This window comes from Pungitius pungitius, chromosome 20 (assembly GCF_949316345.1).
Source record: "Pungitius pungitius chromosome 20, fPunPun2.1, whole genome shotgun sequence".
Taxonomy (NCBI): Eukaryota; Metazoa; Chordata; class Actinopteri; order Perciformes; family Gasterosteidae; genus Pungitius; species Pungitius pungitius.
Genome location: NC_084919.1, coordinates 14,518,874 through 14,546,487, shown reverse-complemented (window position 1 = coordinate 14,546,487; position 27,614 = coordinate 14,518,874). Strand labels below are relative to the sequence as shown.

Here is a 27,614-nt window from a genome sequence, read left to right as displayed (position 1 = left end):
GCATGTGGTGCATGCACCAGCGGACAAAGAGCACCAATGGACAAACTATACCCCCACCCCCCCTTCATCGTTGGAAACCTAGGGGAAACACTGAGTTGTTTGTCTAATCAGGATAGTACAGGTGTAAAAGATCAAATGCCTTACAATACAACAATAGTAAACAACTGACAAAAGTTTTAAAAAAAACATGCCACGCATCAACAAAATGTACCAATTAAAAGTGATTCTGTACTGGAAACAATTGGTTGCTTTCAGTGAAGTAAAATATATGATTTGGTCTAAAATGGTCACGGCCGGTTCAGACGTTGAACGTGGGTTCTAAGCTTGAGACTTCATTGAGGCTCCATTTGTAAATTTAACACCAACAACGTATAATAACACTCAACACTTGGATGAGGTTACAATCGTTCCAGAAGAAGAAGTCCTCTGTATCAGTTCATAAGAGCCTAGTTACAAGTTTTACCTGCGTTGCCTCTCCTCCGAGATGATCGGCTGCTTCGAGCCACACTGAGAAGAGAGCTGCTCCTGTTGCTTGCAGAATCTCTGTTTGAGATGGTGCTTCCTGCGGCTTCACTGTCCCTCACCATGCTGTCATACCCACTGCTCACCATACTGTTCCTGTTTGAGATATTCAGGGATGTCTTCCCCATTGCTGGTGGCAAATCTCCGCTCAACACACTGGTGGTGTCACTAGCGTAACCGCTCAGGTGATCAGGAGTTCGGGGAGCAGTTACTCGGCTGTAGGGCGATGGAAGGGGGGTTATTTGGTCCAGTCCTCCTGAAGTGGGGCTGGATGCAGTATCCTTAAGCAGGTCGGAGATGTGGCCTTTGAAAAACCCTTGGATAGCAGATTTTGTGGATGAGCATGTGGAGCTTTGGCTCGGAGTGCGACTGATGGAGTGAAAAGACCGCGTAGGGGAAGATAGGAGGAAGGACGAGGTCCGCTCAAAGCTAACAGTTTTACAGTCTGGAGAAAGACTGGGGCTGCGTTTGATGGACTGCTGAAGGCCTTTGTGGGGGAGACTGAGGTTCTTGGTGCTGGGGGCAGACAGTCGACGGACTTTGGGGCTGGCCATCTTGAGTTTTCCAACAGCAGAAAGCTTTGAATGGGTATGCCGAGCAGAATGAGTTACAGGCTTTTCAGAAAGAGAGAAGTGATGACTGCGGTCAGTCCTTGGGTTCTTCCTGGGGCTCCTGCTAGCTCTTGGTAAGGTACAATCTCCATCATTACTTCCTTTATAACCTTCCATACCTACACCTTCGGTGCTTGCCTTGGAGCTCCCCTTAGAACTCATGGAGGTGTTACTACTGCCTCTATTCAAATTTGGGAAATCTCTTGGGGTTCTCCCAAGGGAGTTAGTCCTGGTCGCCAGCTGTTCCAGTTTGGCACTGAAAAGTCGTCTGCTGTCCTCAATGGGTGACTTCGGCCTCCCGCTTTTAGAAGGACTGCCAGCATGCTGTTTGGACTCTTTTCCATATTTCCGAGGAGAGGAGACGCGGATGCTGTGGTCCGCTGGGGAATGCTGTCTGCCCTGCCTCCTCTCGACCGTTGCACTTGGGCTACAAGGGTTGGATGATGTCACCCCCCTTGGGTCTCTGCGGTTGTCTGCCATGTGACCGTAATGGTAGATATCCGGATGGTTGGCATTTTGCCAGGCTCTAGGCAAGCTACCTGTTTCAAAGGAAGCAGTGGCGGTTTCCTGGCAACCAGGTGAAACACCAATTCTCTTGGGGGCATTCCCAACACGTCTGGAACGGATTTCGCCCCCCTCTGAGCCCTTTGGAGTGTTGGTGTAATAAACATGCTCCCTGTCTTTAGGGAGGCTCTTGTCTGATTGTCTCGGTGTCTTGCCACGCATTTTGTTTTCTCCAGTTTCATCACGGAAAGCTGAATCCTCCAAGACCATCGGGTCAAAAGAACTTTGGCTAAACAATGTGTCAGATACTGTGTCAAGAATTTTGCCATGAGTCTCATTAGTAAAAGCATCACATCTCTTCTCAAGAGCCTTCCTATCTTCTGGGCATTTCACACTAGTCCCTCGGAGCTCAGACGACGATTGAACTTCTGTAAAAGTGTCACAAGAACTTTTTTCTTTTTCTTTCAGACTATCGATTTTATAATCCACATCCGTATCAATCAGCATATGATTTATAAATGAAGGTAAGAACCTGTTTTCCCTTCTGCTTTGATACTGGGGTGTGTCAGTGTCTGTAGCTACAGATTGAGCTACAGAGCTTTTGTTTGTGTAAGATGATCCTGCCACTACAGTTTCTTCCCCAACATTGCTGATTATCCTGATTGGTTGAGAGCTGGAATAGCTTTGAACATGCGCCGGTGATTGGTTAGTGTCTTTGAAACAAATAATATTTCCACCTGTCCTCCCTCTGTCCAATGCCCCACTGATGGTTACCTCCTCCACCATAGAGAACACGAGTTCATCTTGACCTTTCAGATCTAGTGGTTGCTGAACGGTAACTGTGATGGTCGCCTTCATTTCTTTAACGTCTCCTGTGGGGCAATTAGGTGAAACATCTCCGACCACAACACTGGTAGCCACCAACGAGTGGGAAGAGGAGCATGAGGAGGAAGTAGATATTGGGGAGCTCTTGCCAATTGGTGAGGTCCTATTGTTAGGTTTGAACCAATCAGCAGCCTCACGGCTCCCCTGGGTACTTTTTGGAAGGGGTGTAGAACTGGTGACAGCAATGCACTGAGCCTCCACTTTAAAGCTCTGAGAAGAGGGTTTATCAGATGACTTCAGAGTTTTGTTTTTGGGAAGATCAGAGCAACAGGTCATGTTAAGACTAAGAGTTTGATTTAGTAGTTCTTCACTGGAACTGGTTGCACTGCACTCCTCACAGTCATACAGGCCTGAATCCTCTCGCTGAAAACTGTCCCCAGGGAATGCACCATCTGTTTGCTTTTCTCCGACACCTGCCCGACTGCAGCCAAACCCCTGATTCAACAACAATTTATGTTGTGCCTCTGATGATTCGCTGTCTCGCTGTTTCCCTTCTTCTTTCTGGGGTTGTGATTTTGCTGTGACATTGTCATGAGGAGGGCCTTTTGAGGAAGACTTGAGCCCATCCGCTTTTGCCTCACTTCCATCAATACAACCCAAGCGTTCTTGGAGTTCAGCAAATGTGTCACATTTAAAACAGTCCCTCCCTGTCTGCTTGACGTCTGCTTTCAACACCTCAATATTCCCTTGAACATTTTCCTCGTCCTTCTTTTCTCCCTGCAGCTGAGGAATTCTCAGAAGCTCTTGCAGCAGAGCAATAAACTCTGGGTCATCTATATCAGCCTTGTTAGGATGCAAAGAGGGTATGATGGACACAAATTCATGTTGTGCCAATCTTGAGGTTGCTTTGGAGTTGACCAAGCCATCCGAGTCTATTTGGATGACTGTGTCACAGGACTGGTCGCTGCTGGAATGCTCATCTAGATCACCACGCAAACGGAAACAAGGAACGTCGACGTCCACCTCATCGGTGGAGTGGAACGCCCGCAGTGATGAGGATGGAGGCCCTCTCTTGTCTTTAGTGAGACTCCTGCCGCAAGGAGAACATGAAGTGGACTGCTGTTGGATAAAGATGAGTTGTGGAGTTAGCTCTAGAACTATACCAAACAAAAAACAATACATGAACCAATGGGATGCATGGTAATCAATAACCTTTGTAAAAAAGGCACCCATACTGGAATGCAGTTATAAGATGGTGAATGACTAAAAAGACAGGACGTTACAGGACGTGTACGATACCTTTGTTCTCTTCTGCGTCCTTCGGATACGAGAAGCCAGCTGGATGGTAGATAGGGCCTCTTGAAGGTGGGCCATTGAGTCATCAACCTGAGCGATCACTCTTGTATAGCAATTGACATGACTAAGTGCTTCACGAAGGAGCATTGTCAACTTACTGGCCCTATAAAGAGACATCCCAGACATTAATGAAGGGATGCATCATTTTGATCAATTCTCTACTACTTTTTGGTTTAGTCCTTTTATTTTTAAGCCACTATAACATGTGTTTACAGTCAAATATCTTACTATTTTAGAAAACAAGTTGTAAGACCAAAAGCAAGAACTAACTTCAGCTCAGTGTCAAAAAATGAATGCAGATTGCAGTACAACAATGCCTGTAATAGATATTAGTTCATATTTTGGAGGCAAATTCTTACTTGATGGGGGAGGCTTTGGGTCCACTTAGTAGAGATAAGACAACGGGTCCCATTTCAGAAAATGGAGGTTTATTCTTGCTCATACCCCTCATGCCGCTACACACATCTATCAGGGTCAACTTTGTGGGGCCACGAGTACCTAAGCATGGAAGTCGGAGGACAAAGCATAATGTGAATATTAATAAAGAACACATGAATGAAAGACATATAAAAATAAAATAATGCCATTGAATCAGGTTCAAGCATAGGAAATAATTCATGGGCAAACAGCACATTTACTAGGCACAAGCCTCCCTGGTAAGTAAATAATTCAATAGAACCTTTGCCAATGGTGCTGCTCTCTGTTCGAGGGGGTTGGATGTGGAGGGTGAAGAACATTATAGAGCTGTGAGACAGGTACGTAATGAAGTCATTGTGCCGACGTGCCGCAATCGCAGCGTCCAGGAGGGAAGCAGCCCGCTCAGCAGTGGGGGCCTTCACCCGGTTGTGGTTGCGCAGCTGGAGGAAGGGGGCAGAATAGTCATAAAATCTCTTCATACAATACGTGACCAGGGCATTAAAAGTATTTTAGAAATAAACACCTACACTAGTATGTTCCTAGCTTGCAGAAGTGCCATCGTAAAGATATCTGCACAATTATAATACAATCCGATGTAATCTTCAATGCAAGACCATTATCTGAATTTACTGTCTCAAGAAGCATTAATGTTAATTCAACTATATCTAGAGGGCATACATCTAGAGCAGTATCTGTGACAGCATTGACACTTCCTTACGAAAATGAATGAGCAATACACATGAAAATACGCCAGCAGGTTTCTTTGTAATATTTGTTAATTGTCTGTTTGTTAAAACAAATCAAATAACACTAGACTGTGAATCATTCAACCATTAATACATTGCCATTTAGGTAGCGCAAAGCAAGGAGTCAGCGACAAAACATAAAGCCTTGGCTTTCTTATATCTGTTACCTAAAGATCGATTGGACTGTACATAATTGTGCCAATAACAATAACAAACCTTTTCAAACTCCTATTTGGTTTGTATGGTTAATAGACCAACAATTTGGGTCAAGAACAACATAGAGATAGAAAGAGACACTGCAGAAACAACAGTACATTCAACAAACCAGCTCCTTTTACCTGTATCCCATGGACGGGGTCCTCGTGGAGTCTAACATGGGCCTTTGGGCTGTCCTGGACACTCCCCAATGAGGGGACGACCTCCCCCAGCAGATCCCTCACTGTGTCCTCCTCTCCGCAGCAGAGCTCTATGGCTGACACTGACACAGTCAGGTCGGTCCAGGTCTTCTCCCTCCGCCGCTCGATTGCGCTGTACAGCCAGGAGATGGCACAGGGAACCAGTCCGACTTTCTGGATGCTCTCACCGCTCCCCACCATGCTGGACCAGGAGCCTGAGGCAGACGACAGACCACGCAGATGTATGCATGCTACACATGGACAGAGAAATATATAGAGAATATACATGCACAACATTCTAGACAACACAATATACTCTTTAGAACAACGGTTTTACATGTTAAATCTTTCTTTTAAATGGCCTACCGAGTGACCCATTTGCATGATGGGAGACACAGAAACAGTAAAAAACCCTTCCTTGTGGACAGATACCATACATTTATCTCCAAGTGCACATTTGCCCCACATTAGTTTTGAGCTATACGGACCTGTTTTACAATTCTTGTCTTATCCAAACTCTAATTGAATGAGGATAAGCGAATTGGTTTACTCCAATTAAAGGCCAAGCTGGCTGCCGTTATTCAGAGAGAACCGTACTCTGTGGTGGAGATTGATATCCCTCGGCTGGGGGCCACATGCATTTTGTATTGGCCAACTAATTCAATCAGATTTACGGAGAATGGCGTCATGTGAAAAAGCAGCTCCAAGGAGACCCTGTCCTTTCCCTCTGTGTGTGTGTGCGTGCACGTGTGTGTGCAAATCTATTGAACCCCTTCACCGACGCTAAGTGCAGGTTCCATTTCTCTAATAGCAACGTATTACAGTCCATTTTGTTTACAGTCCCCTCGGAGCTTAGTGCTGCAGAAGTCTTTTTGTGCAGGACACTGAAATGCCTTTCAGACGTTTGGCAAAGCACGTGTAATGCATAATTGATCAACAGGCCGTTATTTACACAGTAACAGGTGACAGAGGAATGACCAAATGGAAATTATTTTCTGTAAAAAGAAAAGACAATATGTATTTTATTTGAGAAGAAGCCAGAAGGGGAAGAATTATTTTAAGCGATAGAGAGAAAGAAAGCAGGACAGGGAAAGAAGAGCAGGGGGAGGGGGCAACGATAGAAGCATTCCACTCTCATCTTGAGATTTTAACCCGTGGCCCCTCACAGCCAACGATTACTCACCCACATCAGCACATCCCAGAGCCAGGACGCATCCATCGCTGCCACTGAGCACACAGCGGATGACATCAGGCAAGACGCCCGCACACAGCTCGGCCTGGTCAGGGGGGAACAAAGGACGGTGAGCATCTAATGATTCACTGCACTGATGGTACATCCAATGAAATGAAAGAAGCATACTGATTCAGTAAATTCCCTTGGGCCTAGATACTGTAAGCAGAGCTTGAATATAATTGATGGAGAGTGTAATTGTAGAGGCTACCCGGGCCCTATCCGTTTTCAGGTCATCAGACCAAGAGCAAAAACCAACCATGGTGTACAGATGGGCAAGTATACATTGAATACTTGAGAAGACACAGAATGTTGGATGAAGAACCAAACCTGGCTTGACTCTTGGGGATAGGCAGCGTCAAAGTTGAAGGTCTTCAGCTGGTTTTTGCCATCCCTCCCAATCGTCATTGTTGCTTGTGGTTGGCTTTTACCTACTGGTTCTATTATGGCCACTCTTCCCTTTGACTTGTCAACATGGAGGATATGTGGTAGGGCTTGGCCCTCCGACAGCATTGGGCTCACCCTCAGCGAGACCATGACCTGTTCACCAAAGGATGACAGTATGTTATGAAATGTTAAGCACTTTGACGGGGTGAACAATGTGTGGTAAACATGATGTGTCGTTCACTTTGGTCAGAAATATCTACACAACTATAAGATGGATATGATAAAAATAATAATTTTTGTGGATACATTCTTGTTGTTGCCATCGTCAAGTAAAACAGAATCAATTTCACCACTAGTTTATGACCAAATACCTACAAAACCAATGACATTCAAACAGATGCAGCTGGACTGTTTGTTTTGTGCTAATTAGCACATGTAAGCATAATAACAAACCAAAATAACATGACAAAGACGGTTATACAGGCTAAACCTTCAGCATGTTGCCACTATGAACATGCTAACATTTTAACTTACCACAAAGCCCCATTAGGCCTGAATTCAGATAATACTATCCTGCTTACACTTACATAGGAGTGCACCTGGCTAAAGCTAAGTTAGCTAGTAAGTAGCAACAAATAAATGAAATGCTGGCATGTACACCAGTGTTCTCTTAGTCGTGTATACAAATGGGATTAAAAAATATGTTTTTATTTATATTTGTTTAATCGAGAAATATAAAGAGTGAGTTGGTCCTCTGCTGTCACAAAGCAGCATGTAATCTGTCATAGAGAAATATATCAGTGAGGCTTCAGCTCTGAGTCACTGCTGCTCCTGTCTCCAGTCAAAGCTAAACATGGAGACACAGCTTTCACCTTGTGCATAGAACCATAAGGCTGCTGCAACTCTCACTTCTTAAAAGGTTTCTGCCATTTCTTCAATCCTGCCACTACGCTGTAATTTTTGTGAAAGTATTTTATACCGGTCTATTTTACCTTTTTAATTTTGTATACTTTTGGCTCGTTAACGCACTTGCCTTATTTTAAAAAATCTTCTTTGAAGTCTAAATTACCTTTGCCTTGCCTGAACCTTAAATGTCGTAAACTGTTTCTCTTGCTTTATAGCAACAAAAATACAAAAATAAGCTTTGTTTTGTTTCATGTTAACTGTTTTTTTTTCATTAGACAGAACGTTCATCCAGTTGGGGCAGAAATCTCACAGGAACTTACAGCTGCTAAATACGCGCTATATTTCCGCATGACATTAATGCCTTAATGCAGTTCTCCACAGGAAGCCTTTAGATTTAGAGGCTTTACGGTTTTAAATTAAGTTAGATTTTGACTCTGAACGTCATTTTAAAAGGATCGTAGGTCTGCAGGAGTACAAGGCCAAATAAACCCCAGAAAGGATTATAAGCTCTATTGACGTTCATAAAAGCTTTATAAAATGATTCTCAATCAGGATTCTGGTCTGCTAGATGTGCCCCAGTGTCTCGGGCTGAATTTCACTACGATGACATCATCCATCATTGACATTTTGAATGTCTAAAAGCCATGTTGTCTTTGAAGGATTTTTTCACTTCTCGCTCGAAATCACAATTGTAATACCTTATTCAAGAAGTGGCTCCTTAACCCTTTGTGTCAAACTTTATTTATGAGGATTGAATTATTCAAGAGACCCATTTTACAAGTGGAGAAATCCCCCTTTGCTCTCACACATGTGTATATATATATTCTGACACGGGTTGGCTCGTGAGGGGGGGGAGGGGGTGTCTATCTAAACCTTATATGTAACTATACTCAACCCCAGAGTCCGTCTATCTGAGACAAAGTGAGCACACGCAGCCATATTGATCGCCCCAGTTTGTCCCAGGGGAGGGGAGTGGAAGGGAGGGGGTGAGATGGAGACATTAGCACCACATTACAGTGTATCATAAGAAGGCGGGATATAGGATCTCCTCCAAATTGCCGTATCTCTTTACTCTTCCAAGACGGGGTTTGTGGGCGAAGATGATAGTATATACTTCCAAAGATACACTAGTCCGGACCGTGTCTTTGTCTACTGGTACTGTGTACTTGTCCTAGAAGACACTTCATGCAAGATGGTTGTCTTTCTTTGTTTCATTTTGTATTTTTCTCTTAGGATAAAGCCCAAATTACATAATCCATGTTGTAGAACAGTGGTTCTCAACTGGTCTGGCTCCAGGACCCACCATCACCCCTTAATGACAAGCCGCGACCCAAATCGAGGAACATTCTCAACATCTCAAATGTATTCAAAATCAAGTTCATAAGTTGAATTTTATATTTTATGTTCAGGATGTTTAATTATCCTAAAAACCCAATGTCTCCCCCATATCAGAATGGTTTGACCCAACCTGGCACACGCTGCTGAAAACATGGACGGACGCGCCGGCAAAAAAAACTACACTCCGCTGCATTAAAAAAGTCCCTTCAAAATAAAATCACAGGATGACTTTTTTGTAAAAATTCGATTTTTTATTTTGCCATGGGTTAGAGGGCCGCGACCCATTAAAAACGGCTCCGCGACCCAGACCCACCAGTTGAAAATCACTGTTGTAGAGGTGTGTTTTCTGTGTGTTGCTTCCGTTATATATGTTGGGTTTTTCCTCTTGAAACTGTGTGTGATCTGATCCAGAACTTTCGACCCAAGCCCGCAAGGTCTCCATGAGTGCACATGACTGGCGACAGTTAACAGCGATAACGGCATCTTGTATGGAAGTAAATCTGTGTCATCGGGTTTTGAAAGAAAAACGTGATTGAATTTCTAGCACTGAATATTTATGCATTGAAATGATGTATCTGAATGTTTTTCAACATTAAAATACTGCAAAAAATTCAACCGCAAATGATTCAACCGCAAAAAATTCAACCGCAGAAAATTCAACCACAACATCCGGGACACACAGGAAGAGCAATCGATTGTAGATTCAAGATCAGGAGCGTGCGTCAAGCTAAAGGAGCGAGCACCCAAAACACCTTGGGCTTCGGATTGTAGCCATGTCCAATAATAACGGGGCTTTAACTCTTCTTCATGCCGTCAGTGTGGTTTGTGTCTGTAAGATTCCGTAATAGACAGCTGACATTTTTACATTAACTGACTGAATTTTTTGCGGTTGAATATTTTAACATTTAATTTTTTACAGTATTTTAATGTTGAAAACATTCAGATACATAATTTCAATGCATAAATATTCAGTGCTAGAAATTCAATCACGTTTTTCTTTCAAAACCCGATGACACAGATTTGCTTCCATAATCTTGGTGGGTGCGTAGCGTTTACCCTCCGAGTCCAATTCAGGTACAACTGCTTATTCTGTCAGCACTGTTTTTGCCATGTGGGGCTCCGTCTCCATGTTGGGAGGCGTGTGGATGTGTTGCCTTTAGTTTAAAGACATTGAAGCCTGGAAATTACAATTTCACCAACAAACAGAGCAGTTCATGATTTGTTTTATACACTTGCAAAAATAGCTTTGACATTTTGGAAAATACACCTACAGAGACCTTCAACGTTTACCAAAAGAAATGTTCATATTTAATTTGATTAACCCAAATATCAATGTTCTCGACTAACTAGGCGAATACAGAATGTCTAACTATTACCTTAAGTTTTTAATATTGGCCAAATCATTATTAATATTATTAAGTATTTAAAGTACTGACATGTAAAATATCCACTGTTAACTTGACAATAAAATATGCAAAATGTTTTGCTACAATTTGCAAATTTGAATTAGAATACTAGATGTAATTATTACAGATTGCACACAAACCAAAGCACTCCTACAGTATATCTACTGGAATTTAGACCCAAACTGTCTACCTTGGCAACGGTGGGGGAGTCTCTGGTTCTAGTGGCAGCTTGGAGCAGGCAGGGGGGGACGGGCGGTGGGGTTTTCTGGATCAACTCCCTGAAGCAGGTGGAGAAATGAGCGGGAGGTGGATCAGAGGCCTGGCCTCTCTTCCTCGATGTTAGGTTGAGCTTTTCTGCAGCCCTACAGGAAAGAACGAACGCCATGTCAGAACACTAAAGCTTATGCTGTAGCCAGTCGAGACAGTATATGTTATGATGGGAAACAATAGAAAAAAATATATTGCGATCGATCGCATGATTAACTAATAACTAATAAGGTTTTACTCCCTTTGCACCATAGAAGTTAAAATATTTCTTGTAAATTTCAACATTAATGTAATCAATGAATGAAATATAAACGTTTCATCTAGATTGCTATGAAATCGTGTTTCCCTCCATGATCATCAGATAATAACAGGCAAGTTAAAATTTCTATATCGGTTTTCTTTTTTTGAAGCATGAACATGTGTCTTTGATTAGGGCGCTGGATTAATTAATAGTCTATCTAATAATAATCTATGTTCAATATCACCAAGCAGGTTAGCAGGAACTTAAATCAACTCTGCCGTCTGGAAGAGACTTGAGAGATTTTTGACCGCCAGTTATTTTGTGTTTCGTTGCCCCTAAGTGAAGACGTCTATTCCAAGCCAATACTAACCAATACCCCCCCACCGGCCCCCCTTTGACCCATGGTTTGTTTGTATGTGTATTCAGAGCCAGTCAGCAATGGACTTCCATAATAAAAGAAACACTGAAAAAACAAATGAATGCAATAACACAAACAACTAATGCGTTAATGTAATAATAACGCGTTAACGTTCCTAGCCCTAATTTCTATACATATATATATATATATATATATATTCCCATGCATATATTTACCTGGCTAAGAGGGACATAGCAGCAGTGTTGGCGATGGTAACCACTCTGGATATGTGAGGGATCTTTGAGGTCGCTTGTACGGTCCCGGTGTCACTAGGTCCCAGGGCAGCATCAGCAGCAGCCTGCTGGAGGGAGAGAGCTCGTTAGAAAAATAAAATCACTAATTGCCCTCCTGCACCCACTTCAAACGGGCTATTATCACAGGAATTACACTGGGGACCATAATTGTAGGGCGTGTCTCTGTCTACGGCCGGGAGCCCAGTATGTTAAACAGGAACCATTAGTCGTATCACGGCTTTGGCCATGACCGTTTAAACACGCGTTTGCTTGTTCTCAACATGAAGGGCCAACTTGTTTGTGTTCCCGTGGTGATCCGTGTCTCATCAATGTCTCAGCCTTTTCTGGGGCAACATGACATTGTCAGCTCAGTCTTTCCTCTTTTAACGATGTTCAACCATGAACTGATTTTTAGCTGCGGCAGTGGTTAGGATGGAAGGAGACTGGGAAGGAAATAAAGACGGGGCTACGTGAATTAATGAAGCCGCAGTTAATGCGGATGATCTTTACATACTCCCCCACCCATCCACTTGTCTTCTTGTTTTATCTTGACTCTGTCTTTCCTCTGCTCTCATTTCTCTGTATTTGTAGGCATTTATGATCTCTTGTTTTTTCCTCTCCCACTCACCTCTTCGGTTCTTTACTTCCATTGTTCCTGTCTTTCCTCCTCAATTTCCTTTTCTCTTTTTCTGCAATCATTTTTCCTCCGCCCTCCTCTTTTTCTCCTCTTTCCCTACTCTTTTTTCTCTGCTTTCTCTCATATTATTTCACCTCAGCCACATGAACCTGTATTGATCTCTCACTCATTTCTCATGCAGTCTCACAAAGTTCAGTACAGTTTCATTTGAGCAAGATATTGCATTGTTAACTGTCAAATTTGATCACAAAGTGATTAAGAACAAGAGGTTTGTTACAATAAATCACATTTGTATGTCCGGCATCCCGTACTAATAGAGCACAGAATGACAGTGGTGGCAGCTTTGTAACCTGAGGTTTTGTAGTATTATTGCAGTCAAAGCAGCCCATTTTGTTTTTTTCTAGCTAACAAGCTAACAAGGCTAATGCTAGCTCCATTTGCTTTAGGCCAACATAGCTTTCATTTCGATAAGCTGCTTGGACATTTTAGAGCAGGTAAACACATTGCATATTAACTCTTTGCACTTTTGCTCTTATTTTAAAGCTACTGTTTATTTGTGTATGTAGAGGTTCTCCCCTTTATATGCGTGGTTACGGTTGCTAAGCTATAATTGGCTAATTGGTCTTCCAGAAAGGCGTGTTATGAATAGTTAATTTTGATGTCTTTGAAGTTTCTGTCACAAGTAATCTACAATTACGTCAAATGTTGGACACTTATATTTCCCTTATGTCTGTATAGATCTGGAGCAAAATCAAAGACCATTAAAAAATCTTGAAGCACCACATATAAAAGAAAATCTAAATGACTCACACTGCTCAGGTTTATGACATTGGGTACTATGGGGAGGGGATGGGACTCGGTCTAGTGGCTTCCATCACTGTAATGCATATTTCGCCAGCCACCCAGTTAAATATGACCATCCCCCTATTGATCACAAGGGCTTTTGACTGTCTGGCTTTTATGACAGGGGTAAATCATGACCCAATTCCATTCCATTAGCAAAAGTACTTTTAAACAACGTCCTAGGCCATGGGATCTAAATAGGCTCTGTGAAGCATTGCTTCGCTGACATGTGCACCCGTAAAGACCTTCTTTACCGATATAGCTCATTAAAAGCGGAATGCACACTAAGGGATGTGTTATGCGTGATTTAGCGGTGGGAGAGAAGGCTTTTAGGGTTACCTTATGGTACGGGTAAGTGGTGACACCATCAGCGCTGGATGCAAATTTAGAAGCGACCAGCTGCTGCTGCTCTACCCAGCGGTCCATATCAGGGTTGGGCAGCTTGGGCCCCCTCTTCCTGAGGGTTTGAGGGGTCCTCTGAGGCGTCCTCGGGCTCCTTGGGCTCTGCGGAGTGTGGGTGCGACTGTGGGGTTGATGCACAGCCGGGGCAGCTTCCCGTGGAGCCCTGTCTCCGTGCTTTGTCCCTCTTTGGCCCAGCAGTGTACCAGAGCTGAAGCTTGGTTCAAAGGGAGGCTTAGCTAATGGCTGACCCCTGCTCAGGGCCAAATGGACGGCCTCTTGTTTGAGCTGGTTATGGTTCACGCCGCAGACTCCACACTCGCCCTGCTCCCTCTCCCTGTCCCTGGCCTCGTTGGTGGTCCGACTATGGACCCGGAGGTTTTCAAGAAGGAACACAGACAGGTCACTTGGGTCCTGCAAATGAAGTACATCTAAAATGAAAAGTTGCAGAAATATTTCAATGTTTAAAAATCCCAGGTAAACTGGGCTGTCAGAAGTAATCACTAGTTTCTTGAAGCCTGTGATTATATTTTCACAAACAAGAAGTAAGTTCTGAGATCAGGCACACGCTTCTAATGAATACTGAAAAGTTCATTTGCTTGGTTTTATGTCTGGCTTAAGGATTACATGGCTAATATGTGCAAATGGAGACTTGGGAGGGCACTCCAAGTAAGGTTAGCACTTAGCCAAGTAATCAAGGAGTCTGTATTGATTAATACTACGCCTGTAATCATTAAAAGTGCAGTTAGCGAAAACTTACTGCACCTTTAGAGTGAACACAAAGGTGATGAATCTCTGATGTGAAACACTGATTCAGGGAGAACAACATGTAAGAATTTTGACATTTTTCCAACTAAAGTTAGTGGTTTCAAGAGATAGCGGCTAAAATGAAGCTTTTTTTAAAAGACAGAAAAATTTAGAGGGCATATAATACAAGTATTTGTGTTTTTTACATGTTAAGGCATGTAAACATGTAGAAGAAACCCACAGTATAAGTGTGAGCCTGAAACCGAGCATTATATGTCCACAAAATGAACAGAAACAAAGACACTGCAGCCAGACTTGTTTGGTCTGCCCTTCACACCCATCAAAATCTAACACTCTCCCTCCCTCTTCATCCAGTCCATCAGCGAATCACTAGTGGTTATCACTCAAGAGGAGGTGTGTAAGGGCTCTAAATTATACAGTAAAACAAAATTACTAAAAGTACAAAATCATTAGAGATTTCATGTTTGCTTCCATTAATCTCAATAGAGTTAATTTAATCACAATAATTAAAACAACTATCTTTGTTCGGTTAAAATTGAACAATTTCTCTTTCATGTTGGTGCCTCTTGCATGTATATATATGGATATATAAAGAGCTAGAAGGGCTACTGTAGTACTCTCCATCTCAACCAAACAGCAAACCCATCGAAAAATCATGCCTGGGTCAATAATGCTGCATGGAGCTCGCTGGCTTATCAGATTTCTTTGTTCTGACCATGTCTATGGCCACAAGATACCATCGCTCTCCTGCTCCCACTGTGTACTGCTCTGGCCTGTGGTATAGCAGTGCCCCCTCCCACTGAGGAGGACAAAAATAAAGAGTGCTCCTCAACGGAGCAGTCTGTGGAGATGACATAGGGATGTTGAGATTAAATATTCATGCACATTTGGAACCACTCATGCAGCAATGGCTCTGGTTTACTTAGTCGATTGGGGTGTGTTTGATGGATGCTCGTGGTGACAGATGTACAGAAATGTTGAGACTGATGGGCCCATATGGGCAGTCAAACACTTTCTAATTGACTTAAGCATATACCCAACAGAAAACGTGTTAAAGTGTGTCTACATTTGTTTGCCTATGTGAGGGTTGTAACTTGTGTTTGATTTTAGTATTGATTCCATTTTTTTTAAATGCATGCAAGACGTTTGCTTTTCCCAGAGCCCCAACTGACAATTTCATACTGGTTGTTTGTCTAACAAACACTCCACACCCTAATTATTAACCATTCTCTGTCATAGCAGACTGAGATAACAATTTTACATCTTATATAATTATAAATAAATGTCTACTCGATTACTCATTCATTTAAAAAAAATGTATAAAATGTAATTACATTTGTTGCAGTTCCTTTGTTGAAAATGTAAAAGGGTACACTCATATGGGGTGATTAGATTGGACCTTTCACAACTTCCAAAGGACTCTGCATATTTGTATTATCGGTCCCCCTATTGCACTACCACGTGATAAAACGTCCTGAGACGCCTTTACTGGTCTATTGGCCAACATGTCTTCATAATGGTTCCGATCAAGCTGAAGAGAGACCTCATCCCCTCACGGCCCCATGGCGAACTGACCTTGCAGGAGAAGCGGTGGTGCACAGCCAGGCTCATGGCTTGCTTCTTCAGGGACACCAGGCTCGCGGCGCACTTCTCGCAACACGCAACTTTCCAGTCCGACCCCCCCGGCTCGGTGCTGGCGGACACGGCGCCTCTGCACCAGGTCCCGCTCGCAGAGGACATGGTGCTCCTGGCGCGGTCCCCGTCGGTCCCAGGGAGGGACTTGTAAGGCGGGACAGCGTCCGCGCTGTGGCACGTGTTCCGGTGCCGGTCGCCTCTGGAGCCCCCGGCCCCCTCCGGGGGGGGCCGCTCCGCGGGCTGCCGGTCCCTCCCGGGTGTAGAAAAGCCCAGCGACTCACAGTGATGCTGCACTTGTGAGCTCTACAAAGCACCAGAAGAAGGATGTACGTGGGCTTTGGCAGCAGGGAAGTGAGGTGTCAAATCGACGTGGACAACTGTTACCACACCCAAATGCTGTTGTGTGATTTGTCTTCAAGAGTTATTCTCATTTCAAACTACATAAAGACCTTGCGATTATCCTGCTCGTGATGAGTAAATCGGACTTACCCAGTGTGTCCCTCGCACCGAGGAAGGGCATCTCTCTCCTCTTCGAGTCAGGGATGACATGACAACTTGTTAATATTTAAAACGATATCCGAACAAAGGCAGGGCGCGCTTTTCATTTAAGTTCCCCGAAAGCCCCGTGGATGAAGAGCAAACATGTTTCACTCTTGGCGTGGGCACACATGAACAAAGTGAGAGGCTGGAGATGCTGTCCTCAGAGGAGGAGAGGGGATCAGTGAGGAGAAGGAGGGAGCGCTTCATGAATTCACTTGAGTATGCATGATGACCTCCTCTGGGAGGCAGTGAAGAGCATGCGTGCACTGAAACAGCCAAAAGAAACTTTTACGAGTGGAATATACTAAATTTCACATCTTTCCGAAGCAGCAGTTCCTGCGCTCTGCAGTTTAATGGTGAGTTTACCTTAAAAAGTGCTACACAAATAGAGTAATTATCACAATGTTGTTGTTAAGAATATTTAACCTTCATAGTGATATAGAGAAGATAATGTTGCATGAGGCTATTAAATATCCTTGTTGAACTATATGCAGAACAATGACATACATCTTATTGAGGCAGAAAAGAGTGTATTATTGAATTATAAAATATACTATTTTTTCATGATGATATTGGACGACTCGCAAAAGACAGGATGATACAGAACGATACAAACTGCTGCAGGAGATGACGAGACCTCCAAACTTCAAGGGTTGCGCTCTTCAAACAGTGGAGCGTACATTTCTTCATCTGATGATGTCATCTGTCACAATTACGGTTTCGACAAAAACAAAGAATGAGGGCCCCCTTTAAATGAACGAAAGCAACAAATGGTCATCGTGGGGTTTATTCAGAGTAACAATTGGGTTTGTTAATAGCATTTTTTACATCGACTAATACAAAATAAAAAAACAATGTTTTTAAAGTATTCAAAGTTGAAATAGCTGTATTGTAGAGTTGGATGGCAGGGATCACTCCATGAGCGATTTTTCTTTAAGATACATTCAGTTTAGAAAACATTCCCAAAGTTATATTTATTATGGAATACTCCAACAATGATCTTTCTTCCACAAAATGTATTCTTGTTGAGAGTTTTGATTATTATTTTAATATCCTTAAATCTTTTCGCCCCTTTCATGAACGTTATCATTAAATAATTCAGTCACTTTACTTCTACTAATATAGCCTAGACCTGTAAGAATTATGCCCACAAAGAAAAAGAAGGTATACCGGTAATCCCTCGTGTTTTGCCCCACATGGACGCTATTAAGGGGGTCTTCTGTTACTCCGCCAGCGACAGATGGTCGACGGGCTATTTAATCATGCCGCGCTGCTTTCTGGGTAATTACGGCAGCACGTCATTTTCCTCCCCCACACCCCGGGATAAGCACAGCTCCTTTGCCGGTGAAAGATTGGTCGGACAGCGCGGGTGCCATTTGGCGCAGTATATCGAACTATATCCTTCGACAAAAGACGTGCAGTTTTTAAATAATCGTCTCCGTGATATTTTATTAAATACACGTTGCAGTCGAACATCCACGATGAGCTCAATCAACGTCAAAAAGCTGAAAGTGAACGAGCTGAAGGACGAGCTGAAGAAGCGCGATCTTTCGGATAAGGGGCTGAAGGCCGAGCTGATGGACCGCCTGCAGGCCGCACTGGACGAGGAGGCCCTCGCAGGAAACCCCCCGGACCAAGAAGCTGCAGCGGCTGAAGGTTCTGGCCAGGAGGGCATGGGCGAGGAAGAGGAAGGCGAAGGCGAGGGAGAGGGCCCCATAGAAGAATGTATGGAGGCCAACGAGGAGGAGGCGGAGGAGGAGGAACAACAAGAAGAAGAGCAGCCAGAAAATGGGGGCGACGGCGATGTCGTTGCCGTAGACGAGGAGATGGGTGAGGGGGAGGAGGATGGAGACGAGGACGACGAGATGGATCCCATGCTCAAGGGAGATGTCGACGACATGGAGAAAATAGACACGGAGGATGGTGAGCCCGCGGACCAGGCTGCTGAGGGTGAGTCGGCCGGATCTATGGAGATGTGTCTGGCTGGATGGACTGTGGCTGGGCGTCGGGTTTTGTTATAGCGTTACTACTACCGCGGGAGGGGGCCGGCTGGAAATGACTAACGTTACATTTGACTGCGTTACAATACAACACGGCGTCCATGTTGAGTTAAGATAGCGTGACCTCACTAAACTAGCAACCGTTAGCCTCCGACTGGAACTGTTAGCCGGCCATGCTAACTTGACGTTAGCATCGGCCTCCACCGTGGCTAACGCTAATCCTATTTTAAGAGTAGCGTCGAAATTCTAGTTCACAATGATCAACTTTATAATTATGCATTGGTATAATGTATTCATTGAAACTATAACATGTCAGGTGAATAAAGTTAAACATGTAATGTTTTCGTTCGGCTTGTTTCGCGTGTTAGCTTGCTAGCTACCGCCATTCTCTTTGTCCGTGGTGTTCACTAGCGGTCCGCCCGTTAGCTGGCGTTAGTTCAGGGTCCCACGTTAAACTCTTGCAGTGGGATGGTAGTGACGCGGAGGGTGACCCAAGATTACTCTTTACTCTAACGTTAAATGAAGGCACCCGCGCAACCTGGAGGCGCACCGTTAAAGCAGCGGGCGGCGGGCTGTAGCAGAGCGCCTGCATCCGCTTCCATCTTGTTAATGACACGCCGAGCTCAGCCGCCGCAATCGCGCTGTTCCGAGTTAAATTCGAATTAAACGTATTCTCTCCGACTTGATGTCGACACATGGGAGGACCTCTCCTTTCTGTGTTTACCTCCAGTCTCGTTTGCCGTAAGGGGGATTGGGGCACCTGGACCTGCTGACCCGGTGCTGTGCAGAACTGCTTGTTTCCCTCGTGGTTAGTTTAGTCCCTGAGTAGAGTCGATAGCATCATCGTGCGATAAGAGTAAAGAAAATGTCGGGTCTACCGCGACCATTCACCTGGGAAGTTCAGGGTTAGATGCGGGGGGTATTGATCAGGTTTAAATAGCTATTCCCACTTCGTTGCATGGGGCATTTGTCCGATACAACAGTAGACTTGTCCTCTTGAATACAATGGGCTAACTTCTGAATCTTCTTAAACACAATACAGTCCAAGCCCTTTATGCCAGGCTTAATGTCCCATTTACTTTTCAGAGACTTGTTGTTCCAGCTCCAGCAAACACTGTTCACAATGTTCTTTTGGACCAGCCTTTATTGTAATTTAGTATCTGGTCTTTAGAGCTGTTACAAGTTATGTAGTATGATTGTGTATATATAATATAATAAATATACCAGTGTAATCGTGAGGTGTTCCTCTTTGGTTACCTTACTATTGATGATTATGCTCGACACAATGTAACTAATGAACGGGCTTTGTGGGCCAGAACCCCACTGCCAGTCCAACCTCTCTCTCACAAAAAGGAGCACCTCATTCTATATCTTTGTTCTATTTTCAAAGGGGATGCGGACAAAGACACGAATGCTGATCAGAAGAATAAGAAGGGTGTTAAGAGACGCCGGGAGGAACATGGAAGGGGCTACTTTGAATTTATTGAAGAGAACAAATACAGCTGGTAAGGATGGGACAGAGCAAAAATGGCCTTCAGCATCCCTGAAACGCCATCCATAGCTTTGTTGAACTGTATTGGCTTTAAGTGCCAATGCACATATTACTAGCATGAGGAAAACCCTCATTTTCAAGTATTACACTATTACTTACCTCACTTTCACACATGCTTTGAGGGTCATCCCTGACTACTTTAAAGAGCCCAACCTTTTACAGTGCCCACTCACATTTGTGTCTCAAATGGACTGCATTCTGTAGCAGAAGTGCAACTATCAAGTCTCTATGGATTCTCGTATATGTTCCTCATGCCACTTATTGTTTTGGAAAGCCAGTTGTGTCCTGAAGGAGAAGCCAGGCTGCTCAAGAGAACCCAGAGGAAAGTAGCAGATGTGCACTTTTTAACTACTGAATGGAGGGAGGGGGGAGGGAGGAATAGCTGAGATGTGGGAGGAGGGTTATAGTGCTGCAGGGTAGCATACAAGGAAAGCAGAATTCCCAAAGTGTTTGGAACGTCTAGAAGGAGGTCGTTAATTACCGTCCATCGTTTTACCTCGCAGTGGTCTCCTTTTTTAAATCGTTTTTATATCACTGGTTGTATGACGTCAAAATGCTATTTCTGTCTCATGTATCATGTTTGTTTGTTATCATGGCGTGAGAGCGTGGACGCGTGCGTGCAAGACTCTTTATACCCCGTGCAGGTGACTTCATGCATGGAGAGCGTGGCTGTCTGTATGTGTGCATACATGTACTTACCTCTTGGTCAGTGTTTTTGTTTTCATTGCGTTGTTGACACACTTTGAAGAATCCAATGTCAGAAGACTTTTTTGGGGGGGGGAGGAGGTGGGGTGTGAGGCACTTAAAATATTCCATCACCAGAATTATTGGAATACACTGGTATTACTGCCTCTTTAGATCCTTCCTATCAGACAGCCAGCTATATTTATTGCAACAGTTCACACTGTTTCAGTTTGAGTCCAGATTTTCCCCCCAAATTCACTAATTCAACTTTAGGTTTTTAATCTACCTTTGTTAGATTTTGAATCCACTTTAAGTGAGTCCTGACTCGTATAAAGCAGCACTGGCTGACCATATCCTTCAACTTCGCATTAACCCCCACCCCCCCCACAGCCATACGTATTGTATTAAATGCTGTTTAAAGAACTACAGTGGCAGATGTCGGTGGAGATGTTAAGACTGCTGACCACCCCGAATCTGTTTAATCCTATCTGAATGATGACTTCCACTGGGCCTGGACCATTACATCATGTGGGGCAATGCAGAATCCTCATTGACATGTAGAACCGTATAGACTCTATTCTTAACTTCCCATATTGGATTTGTGTACCTAATATAAAGTTACAGAGTTGGTAAGTTGCTGTAGCTCTCACGATGACTCATTTCACACTTACTCAAGAACACAGAGTGGGTCGTCACTTTTTAATTCATAGGGAGTAGTATAAACGGCAACTGCCGTTATTTTTAACTTACCCCACAGCAATCCCGGAGATCATAAATGCCCTCATCTGAAAGTCTTATATCACTTCCACCAGTGGACAGCAGAGGTGCTCTGTCTGTATCGCTCACGTTTTAGATTTCGCTGGATAATGAAGGTAAGTGCTGTCTGCAAAGGCTGATAAAATGTTCTCACTTACCCAACTTACTGTTCTTAATTTGTAACGCTTCCCTTAGTCTGTCTTTCCACCTTTTTCCCAAGAATATTTCTCAGCCAGTGGTACCCAAGACATCTTTTGTGTTCCATGCAGTTGCATTGACATGTGAATCCTCCCGTTGACTAGTTGATGTTTTTTCAGGGCTTCATTTAAGTCTCCTGTCCCCCCCCTGGAGGAAGAAGATGAAGAGTTTGATGACACAAAAGTCTGCCTGGACACATGTGAGTGACATAAGCAAACGTCTCAAAGGAACATTCTGAGCGAAATGGATTCAGAGCCGGTGCTGCAAAACAAGTCAGCCACGGGAATCAAGTCGATCCGAGGGCTGTTCGGCCAGTGTTTCTAATACTGGAGTGAGAGGAGATGTCATGTAGTTTTCTTGTGTAATGAACCTTGGCCAATCAGCACTGAGATCTACAGCATCTTAATTTCACCTCCAGCTTTTCATCCTTTCACTACAAATCAGTGATGCTAACTTTTGCTTCCAAACCCTCTTGTCGTCTTATTTGGCAAATGCGAGTAACTACCTTCCCCGGTGTCATTGGAGGCTTTTGTGGGGTCTGACGTGAAATTGTCCGGACTGAAAATGAATGAATCTCTGATCCTACCGCGTCAATTACAATTATGCAAACTAGGCGATGACCTCATTTAGCAGTACCCTTGTGACCATATTCCCCTCTTATGAGTTTGCAGGTATGAATATAAGTGCAAAGCTACTTAAATGACCCGCAGTTAGAACGTTACCACAATCTTTATCACAGTCCCTTTACCCGAATGCAGATAATGATACGTTTTTATTTTGTTATGCTCTAGACAACTGCGACCTGCATTTTAAGGTGTCGCGGGACCGTTACAGCGCCTCCTCTCTCACTATGGAGAGCTTTGCTTACCTCTGGTCCGGAGGCAAGGGGACCTACGGTGTGAACAAGGGCAAAGCATGCTTTGAGATGAAGGTACAGTATTTGTAACATAATCCACTTTCCCCTGCTGTAAGCATTCTCAAAACATCCCTGCATGATGTACAGTGGATGACTAAATTAATCCTGGTACATTTGGGTTTTTTATGTCTACAGATTGCAGAGAAAATTCCAGTGAAGCACATTTCTAGCAAGAACATGGAGATTCACGATGTGCAGGTCGGCTGGTCCCTGTCCACTGGCACCCTCCTCCTCGGTCAGTGTCTCAGCGCTACTCATTCAGCCAGTGGGCGTTACCGAAGCAATAATAGCACAGTAATAACGAACACGATTGGACATCAATACTTGCACACAATATGGTAACCAGGCCCAAATACTATTCTGCAATTGACTTAGTCGAGCCTTCATTGAAAGAAAGCTAAACTTTGACAACGGCCATGCTGCTTATGACCCATGAGCTTTGCCATGTCAAATGGCTCCAGCTCAGGCTGCATGATGGTTATGGTGGTTTACATATTGAATGGCATCATCACTGTGTCAATCGAGTCCAGGTGACTGGGACCAGCTGTGTTCATTCAGAAATGAATTTCTTCTGCTCGCAGGAAGACATTTTTTTTATGGTGATTTTATTTTCTCCCCTTTTTCTGTTTTAGGTGAGGAGGAACATTCTTATGCATACTCTGGCAAGGGCAAGAAGACCACCAACTGTGTGACAGAGGACTTTGGAGAAACCTACGAGGAGAATGATGTCGTCTGCTGCCTTATCGTAAGAACTGATTCCTAATCATATTGTCGACGCAAACCAAGCCGACGTAAGAGACTAACAATCACTTGGTGTAAATCCCAAAAACGTTATGCAGGTTATCAATGCGATGATGAAATAATTTGCATGTGAATGACTGGCTCTAACTTTGTGTAGTTTGGCGGGTAAATGTGCTCCCATTTCAACTCGTTTTCCTCACAACGGGTCCTGTGGCTTTCTTGGCGTAGGACTTTGAGGGGGACGAGGTGGTGTTGTCCTTCTCAAAGAACGGCGGGGAGCCGGCTGTCGCTTTCCAGGTCAAGAAGGACTCTCTAAACGGCCAGGCCCTCTTTCCCCACGTCATCTGCCACAACTGTGCTGTGGAGTTCAACTTTGGCCAAATGGAGACGCCGTACTTCCCTCAGCCCCAGGGTTACACCTTCCTGCAGCAGATCCCCGTGGACGACCGAGTCCGGGGGCTCAAGGGGCCCCAGACCAAGGCTGACTGCGAGGTACGCCTAGTCATGTGCAGATATTCTTAACTACTCAGGGAGTTTATTCGTAAAGCCAAAATTCTTTTCATGTAACCTTCCTTTTGTTTCATGTAGATCATCGTGATGGTTGGCCTGCCGGGTTCAGGGAAGACCACATGGGTGAAGAACCATGTCCAGGAGAACCCAGGGAAGTACTACATCCTGGGTAGTGACACCATTGTGGACAAGATGATGGTCAGTGTGGAGGCCGCTCCTGCTTTCAGTAGTTCATCCTGTTTCTAACCAACTCTATTTAATATGTTGACATTTTGTCTTCTATCGTTTTAAACAGATCAACAGCCTGAAACGCCAGTCGAAAGACATCACAAAACTGAGCGCCATTTCCCAGCGAGCACCTCTTTTCCTGGGCAAGTTTATTGAGATCGCCGCCCGCAAGAAAAGAAACTACATCCTGGACCATGTAAGTGGCTTTCTCTCTTTCTATTTCTTTATCGTGGTTCATACAGATTCATTCAAACTCAAACATTCTAACTTTCTCCTATCGCAGACCAACCTGTCGGCCCCCGGCCAGAAGAGGAAGATGTGCTTGTTTGCAGGCTTCCAGCGCAAGGCGGTGGTGGTCTGCCCCTCGGACGACGACTACAAGCAGAGAGTCCAGAAGAAGGTTGAAAGTGATGGCAAGGAAGTTCCTGAGCATGCACTCTTCAAAATGAAAGGTAGCAATGCGTTGTTGTAGTAGTTCCAAAGTTGTGCTGTAGTTTTTTGCGTCTTTCTGATCCCGCCCCTTGATGTTCCTCCTCACAGGCTTCTACTCTCTGCCTGAGGAGGGGGAGAGCTTCAGCGGCGTCGTCTACGCCGAGCTGCAGAAGGAGGAGGCCGGCAAGCTTTTGGAACAGTACAAAGAGGAGAGCAAGACGGCTCTGCCGGCCGAGAAGAAGCCCAACCAGGGCAGCACCACGCCAAAAAGGGGCGGCGGCCTGCGCGGCGGTGGCCGGGGGGGCAAGAACCAGTTTGGCCGCGGCAGCGGACCCGGACAGAGGGGCAGTGTTCGTGGGGGCTTCCAGAACAGGGGCAACTTCAGAGGAGGTAGTGTTCCATCTGTAATCAAACGGATTTTATTTCTCTAATCTATGTGTTGTTCTAAAGAGCCTTTGTTGGGTTGCAGCCCCCGGCCCTCGTGGCGGCTTCAACCGCCCACCTCGAGGCTTCCTGCCCCCTCCAGCCTTCAGGGGAGGGTTCCATAGCCGTGGGAACTTCAATCGGGGTGGTGGCCCAATTCCCAGCCTTGGTGGATCACCCAGGGGTGGCCCAATGAGGGGTAACATGGGACCCAGGGGGGGTCACATGAACAGAGGGGGCCCAATGAGCAGAGGAAACATGAGCAGAGGAGGCGGAGTCAACATGCATCGTGGTGGATCCAGGGGACATCACAACCAGGTGGGTTACATGATGATTGCTGAGGCTTCCTGCTTGTTTTTTTGGAGGCGGGGGGGGGGGGGGGGGGGGGGGGGTGTGGTTGGCAACATGGTCATCACTAACCTGCCTTTCTCCAACTCCAGTTCCAGCAGAGAGGTGGTAACCGTGGTGGTAACTTTGGCAACTTTGGAAACAAGAATGGCAACTTTGGGAACAACAGGAACAGCGGTAACTTTGGCAACAGGAACGGCATGGACAAGGCCCAGGCCTTCAACCAGAGCTGGCAGCAAGGGGTCAGTAGAGCACGTCCAATGGACCTCAGTGTCCACGTTGAACACTGTACTGATTGAAATAAACGCCAACCTTTCTTTTAAATGTCCTTCTGAACTGTAAGTAGTCTACGTGGAAAGTGAGTTAGTCCTCTGTGGTATTTTAGGATTTCAATCACTAGCAAAATTATAATAAGCTTTTACATTCTCATGGAAACTCGTCTAGCTAAATTCCTCTATAAAGGTTTCCTACCTAACCTTTTCCATGACCTAGTACACGGCCCATGACCCATGTTGTCTCTCGTGTGTCCCATGCAGTTCTGGAACCAGAAACCCTGGAGCCAGCAGTATCAGCCTGGATATTACTAAGACACTTGTAACGGACTGGTGGCCGACCCACCGCTAGCCACGGAACACCCCTCCACGTCGCTTTCTTCAATTTTACTTTCTCTAGGACCCACTTTTAATAGTCTCAAGGCCACCAACGGACAGTGAAGACTAACACGATATGGAGCAGCAGCAACATTCCACTTCAGGGAGGAGACCAGACGCCCCAACGTCCTCCAGGCTTCATGCGTCTGCCACGTGGGTTCAGTCTCATTCTATCATCCGCTTTTATTTCTTTCGATGTATATTTTTTCTGCATTTTTCACACTTTTAAATGATGTGCTTTTAAAATAAAAAAATGTCATGCTTGTTAGGAACCAGAACCCGTTTTGCCTGCTTTGAGGGCAGATGTTAAGAGGTTTTATTTTCCCTTTATTTTTATTTTTGTCCATGGCTGTGCATTTTACCTGTGCTGTGATTTATTTCATATTTTTGTGTGTTGCTTTTTTATTACAAATTGTAAATATTTTTTTTTCCCGTTGGCTTGATCTGTATCAAAAGTGCAAAGAAACGGTGATGATTGCACGGAGCCGTGGCTTGTTAGCGAGAGCATGGTAGCTGATTCTACTGTTAGTGTACTGTACATGTCAGTCTGCCGATGAACCCAAGCAACAGATGAACTGTCTTTTGTTGCCAGTATGGAACCTGTAACCTAAACTCCGTAGACGTACAATAAACTCGTTGGCTTTTTACTTTCTTCTTGGCTTATGACTTTTGATTCGGTTCAAAGGTGTGTAAAAGACCTTTGAATGGGCAGAGTCCTAGTTTGCTACTTCAAACCGTGAGGACTCAGGCTCCCACCTTCAACAGGGCCTTAAGTATTCACAAAGTATTCTGACCGGATCACTCTTCACAACGTAAGCTATCATCATGTTTTAAAGGAGAACCCTCTGTGCTTCTTCAGTGCAGATGGATGACATATTCTCACGCTAAAACCATAGAATGAAACCTTTTATCTTTCAATACTCTTTGCAACACTATTTAATTCTTGAGCTCGGTCGGAACAAAAGTGATGGAAGGCAGCAGGGTTTCTCCTTCACCAGCAAACCCAAGGGCTACACAGCGTCTGCACCCGGTCAGACCAAGCAGAGGCCCTCTATCTACTCCCCACCTGGCGTGTCCTGTCAGAGGGAACCCTGCTTGTTCCAGGAGGATGCAGTGGGTGAAAGCCAGTGTTTTTCTACCTGCCTGTGTCTACTGGCCTGTAAATACGTCACCACTATTTCAGCCCATGCACGAATGTTCATTGATTAATGGAGTATTAACTGTATTGTGATTGGAAACAGTGTTCGTTGGCTCCAGTTATGCTGTGTGATGAATTGTCAACTATATTTAAGTGTGTGGAGTTATTTCTCCTGTTTTTATTCTACTGGATACATGCATCTAGCATCGTGCAAGCTGTTGCGTTCACTTCATAACCTAAAACACAATAGACTATATTTTTATCGCTTTATGTTGCAGGTTGTAAATCAGGTCTTTTATTATCGAACCAACAATGCAAAAAGCTTTGGGTCTTTTCTATCTTACGGTTTTTGATATTTATGTTTTAAAAACGTTTTATTTGTCTCAACTCTAATAAAGTTTAAAAATCTGTTA

General features: G+C 44.4%; 2 protein-coding genes across 2 annotated transcripts in view; one reads left to right on the top strand and one right to left on the bottom strand.

Moving 5' to 3' along the window:
* LOC119194573 (kinesin-like protein KIF26B) overlaps positions 1-19,593 on the bottom strand; it is a 25,457-nt gene extending 5,864 nt beyond the window's left edge. The window contains exons 1-13 of the mRNA XM_037448703.2: positions 19,350-19,593; positions 16,575-17,328; positions 16,026-16,388; positions 13,623-14,096; positions 11,747-11,868; positions 10,835-11,006; positions 6,938-7,147; positions 6,560-6,653; positions 5,320-5,591; positions 4,498-4,675; positions 4,178-4,316; positions 3,762-3,921; positions 464-3,581 (exon numbers count right to left, since the gene is read on the bottom strand). Of these exons, the coding sequence (XP_037304600.2) occupies positions 464-3,581; positions 3,762-3,921; positions 4,178-4,316; positions 4,498-4,675; positions 5,320-5,591; positions 6,560-6,653; positions 6,938-7,147; positions 10,835-11,006; positions 11,747-11,868; positions 13,623-14,096; positions 16,026-16,388; positions 16,575-16,634 (5,362 nt within the window). The 5' untranslated portion in view covers positions 16,635-17,328; positions 19,350-19,593. The remainder of the gene's footprint in view (positions 1-463; positions 3,582-3,761; positions 3,922-4,177; positions 4,317-4,497; positions 4,676-5,319; positions 5,592-6,559; positions 6,654-6,937; positions 7,148-10,834; positions 11,007-11,746; positions 11,869-13,622; positions 14,097-16,025; positions 16,389-16,574; positions 17,329-19,349) is intronic.
* hnrnpub (heterogeneous nuclear ribonucleoprotein Ub) lies at positions 17,941-27,614 on the top strand. Its single transcript, XM_037448704.2, has 14 exons — positions 17,941-18,575; positions 20,016-20,130; positions 21,935-22,014; positions 22,607-22,746; positions 22,867-22,966; positions 23,364-23,476; positions 23,701-23,964; positions 24,061-24,180; positions 24,278-24,406; positions 24,494-24,662; positions 24,751-25,032; positions 25,112-25,383; positions 25,506-25,655; positions 25,950-27,614. Exons 1-14 carry the CDS (start codon positions 18,107-18,109, stop codon positions 25,998-26,000), a joined length of 2,454 nt encoding a protein of 817 aa, XP_037304601.2. The 5' UTR covers positions 17,941-18,106; the 3' UTR covers positions 26,001-27,614.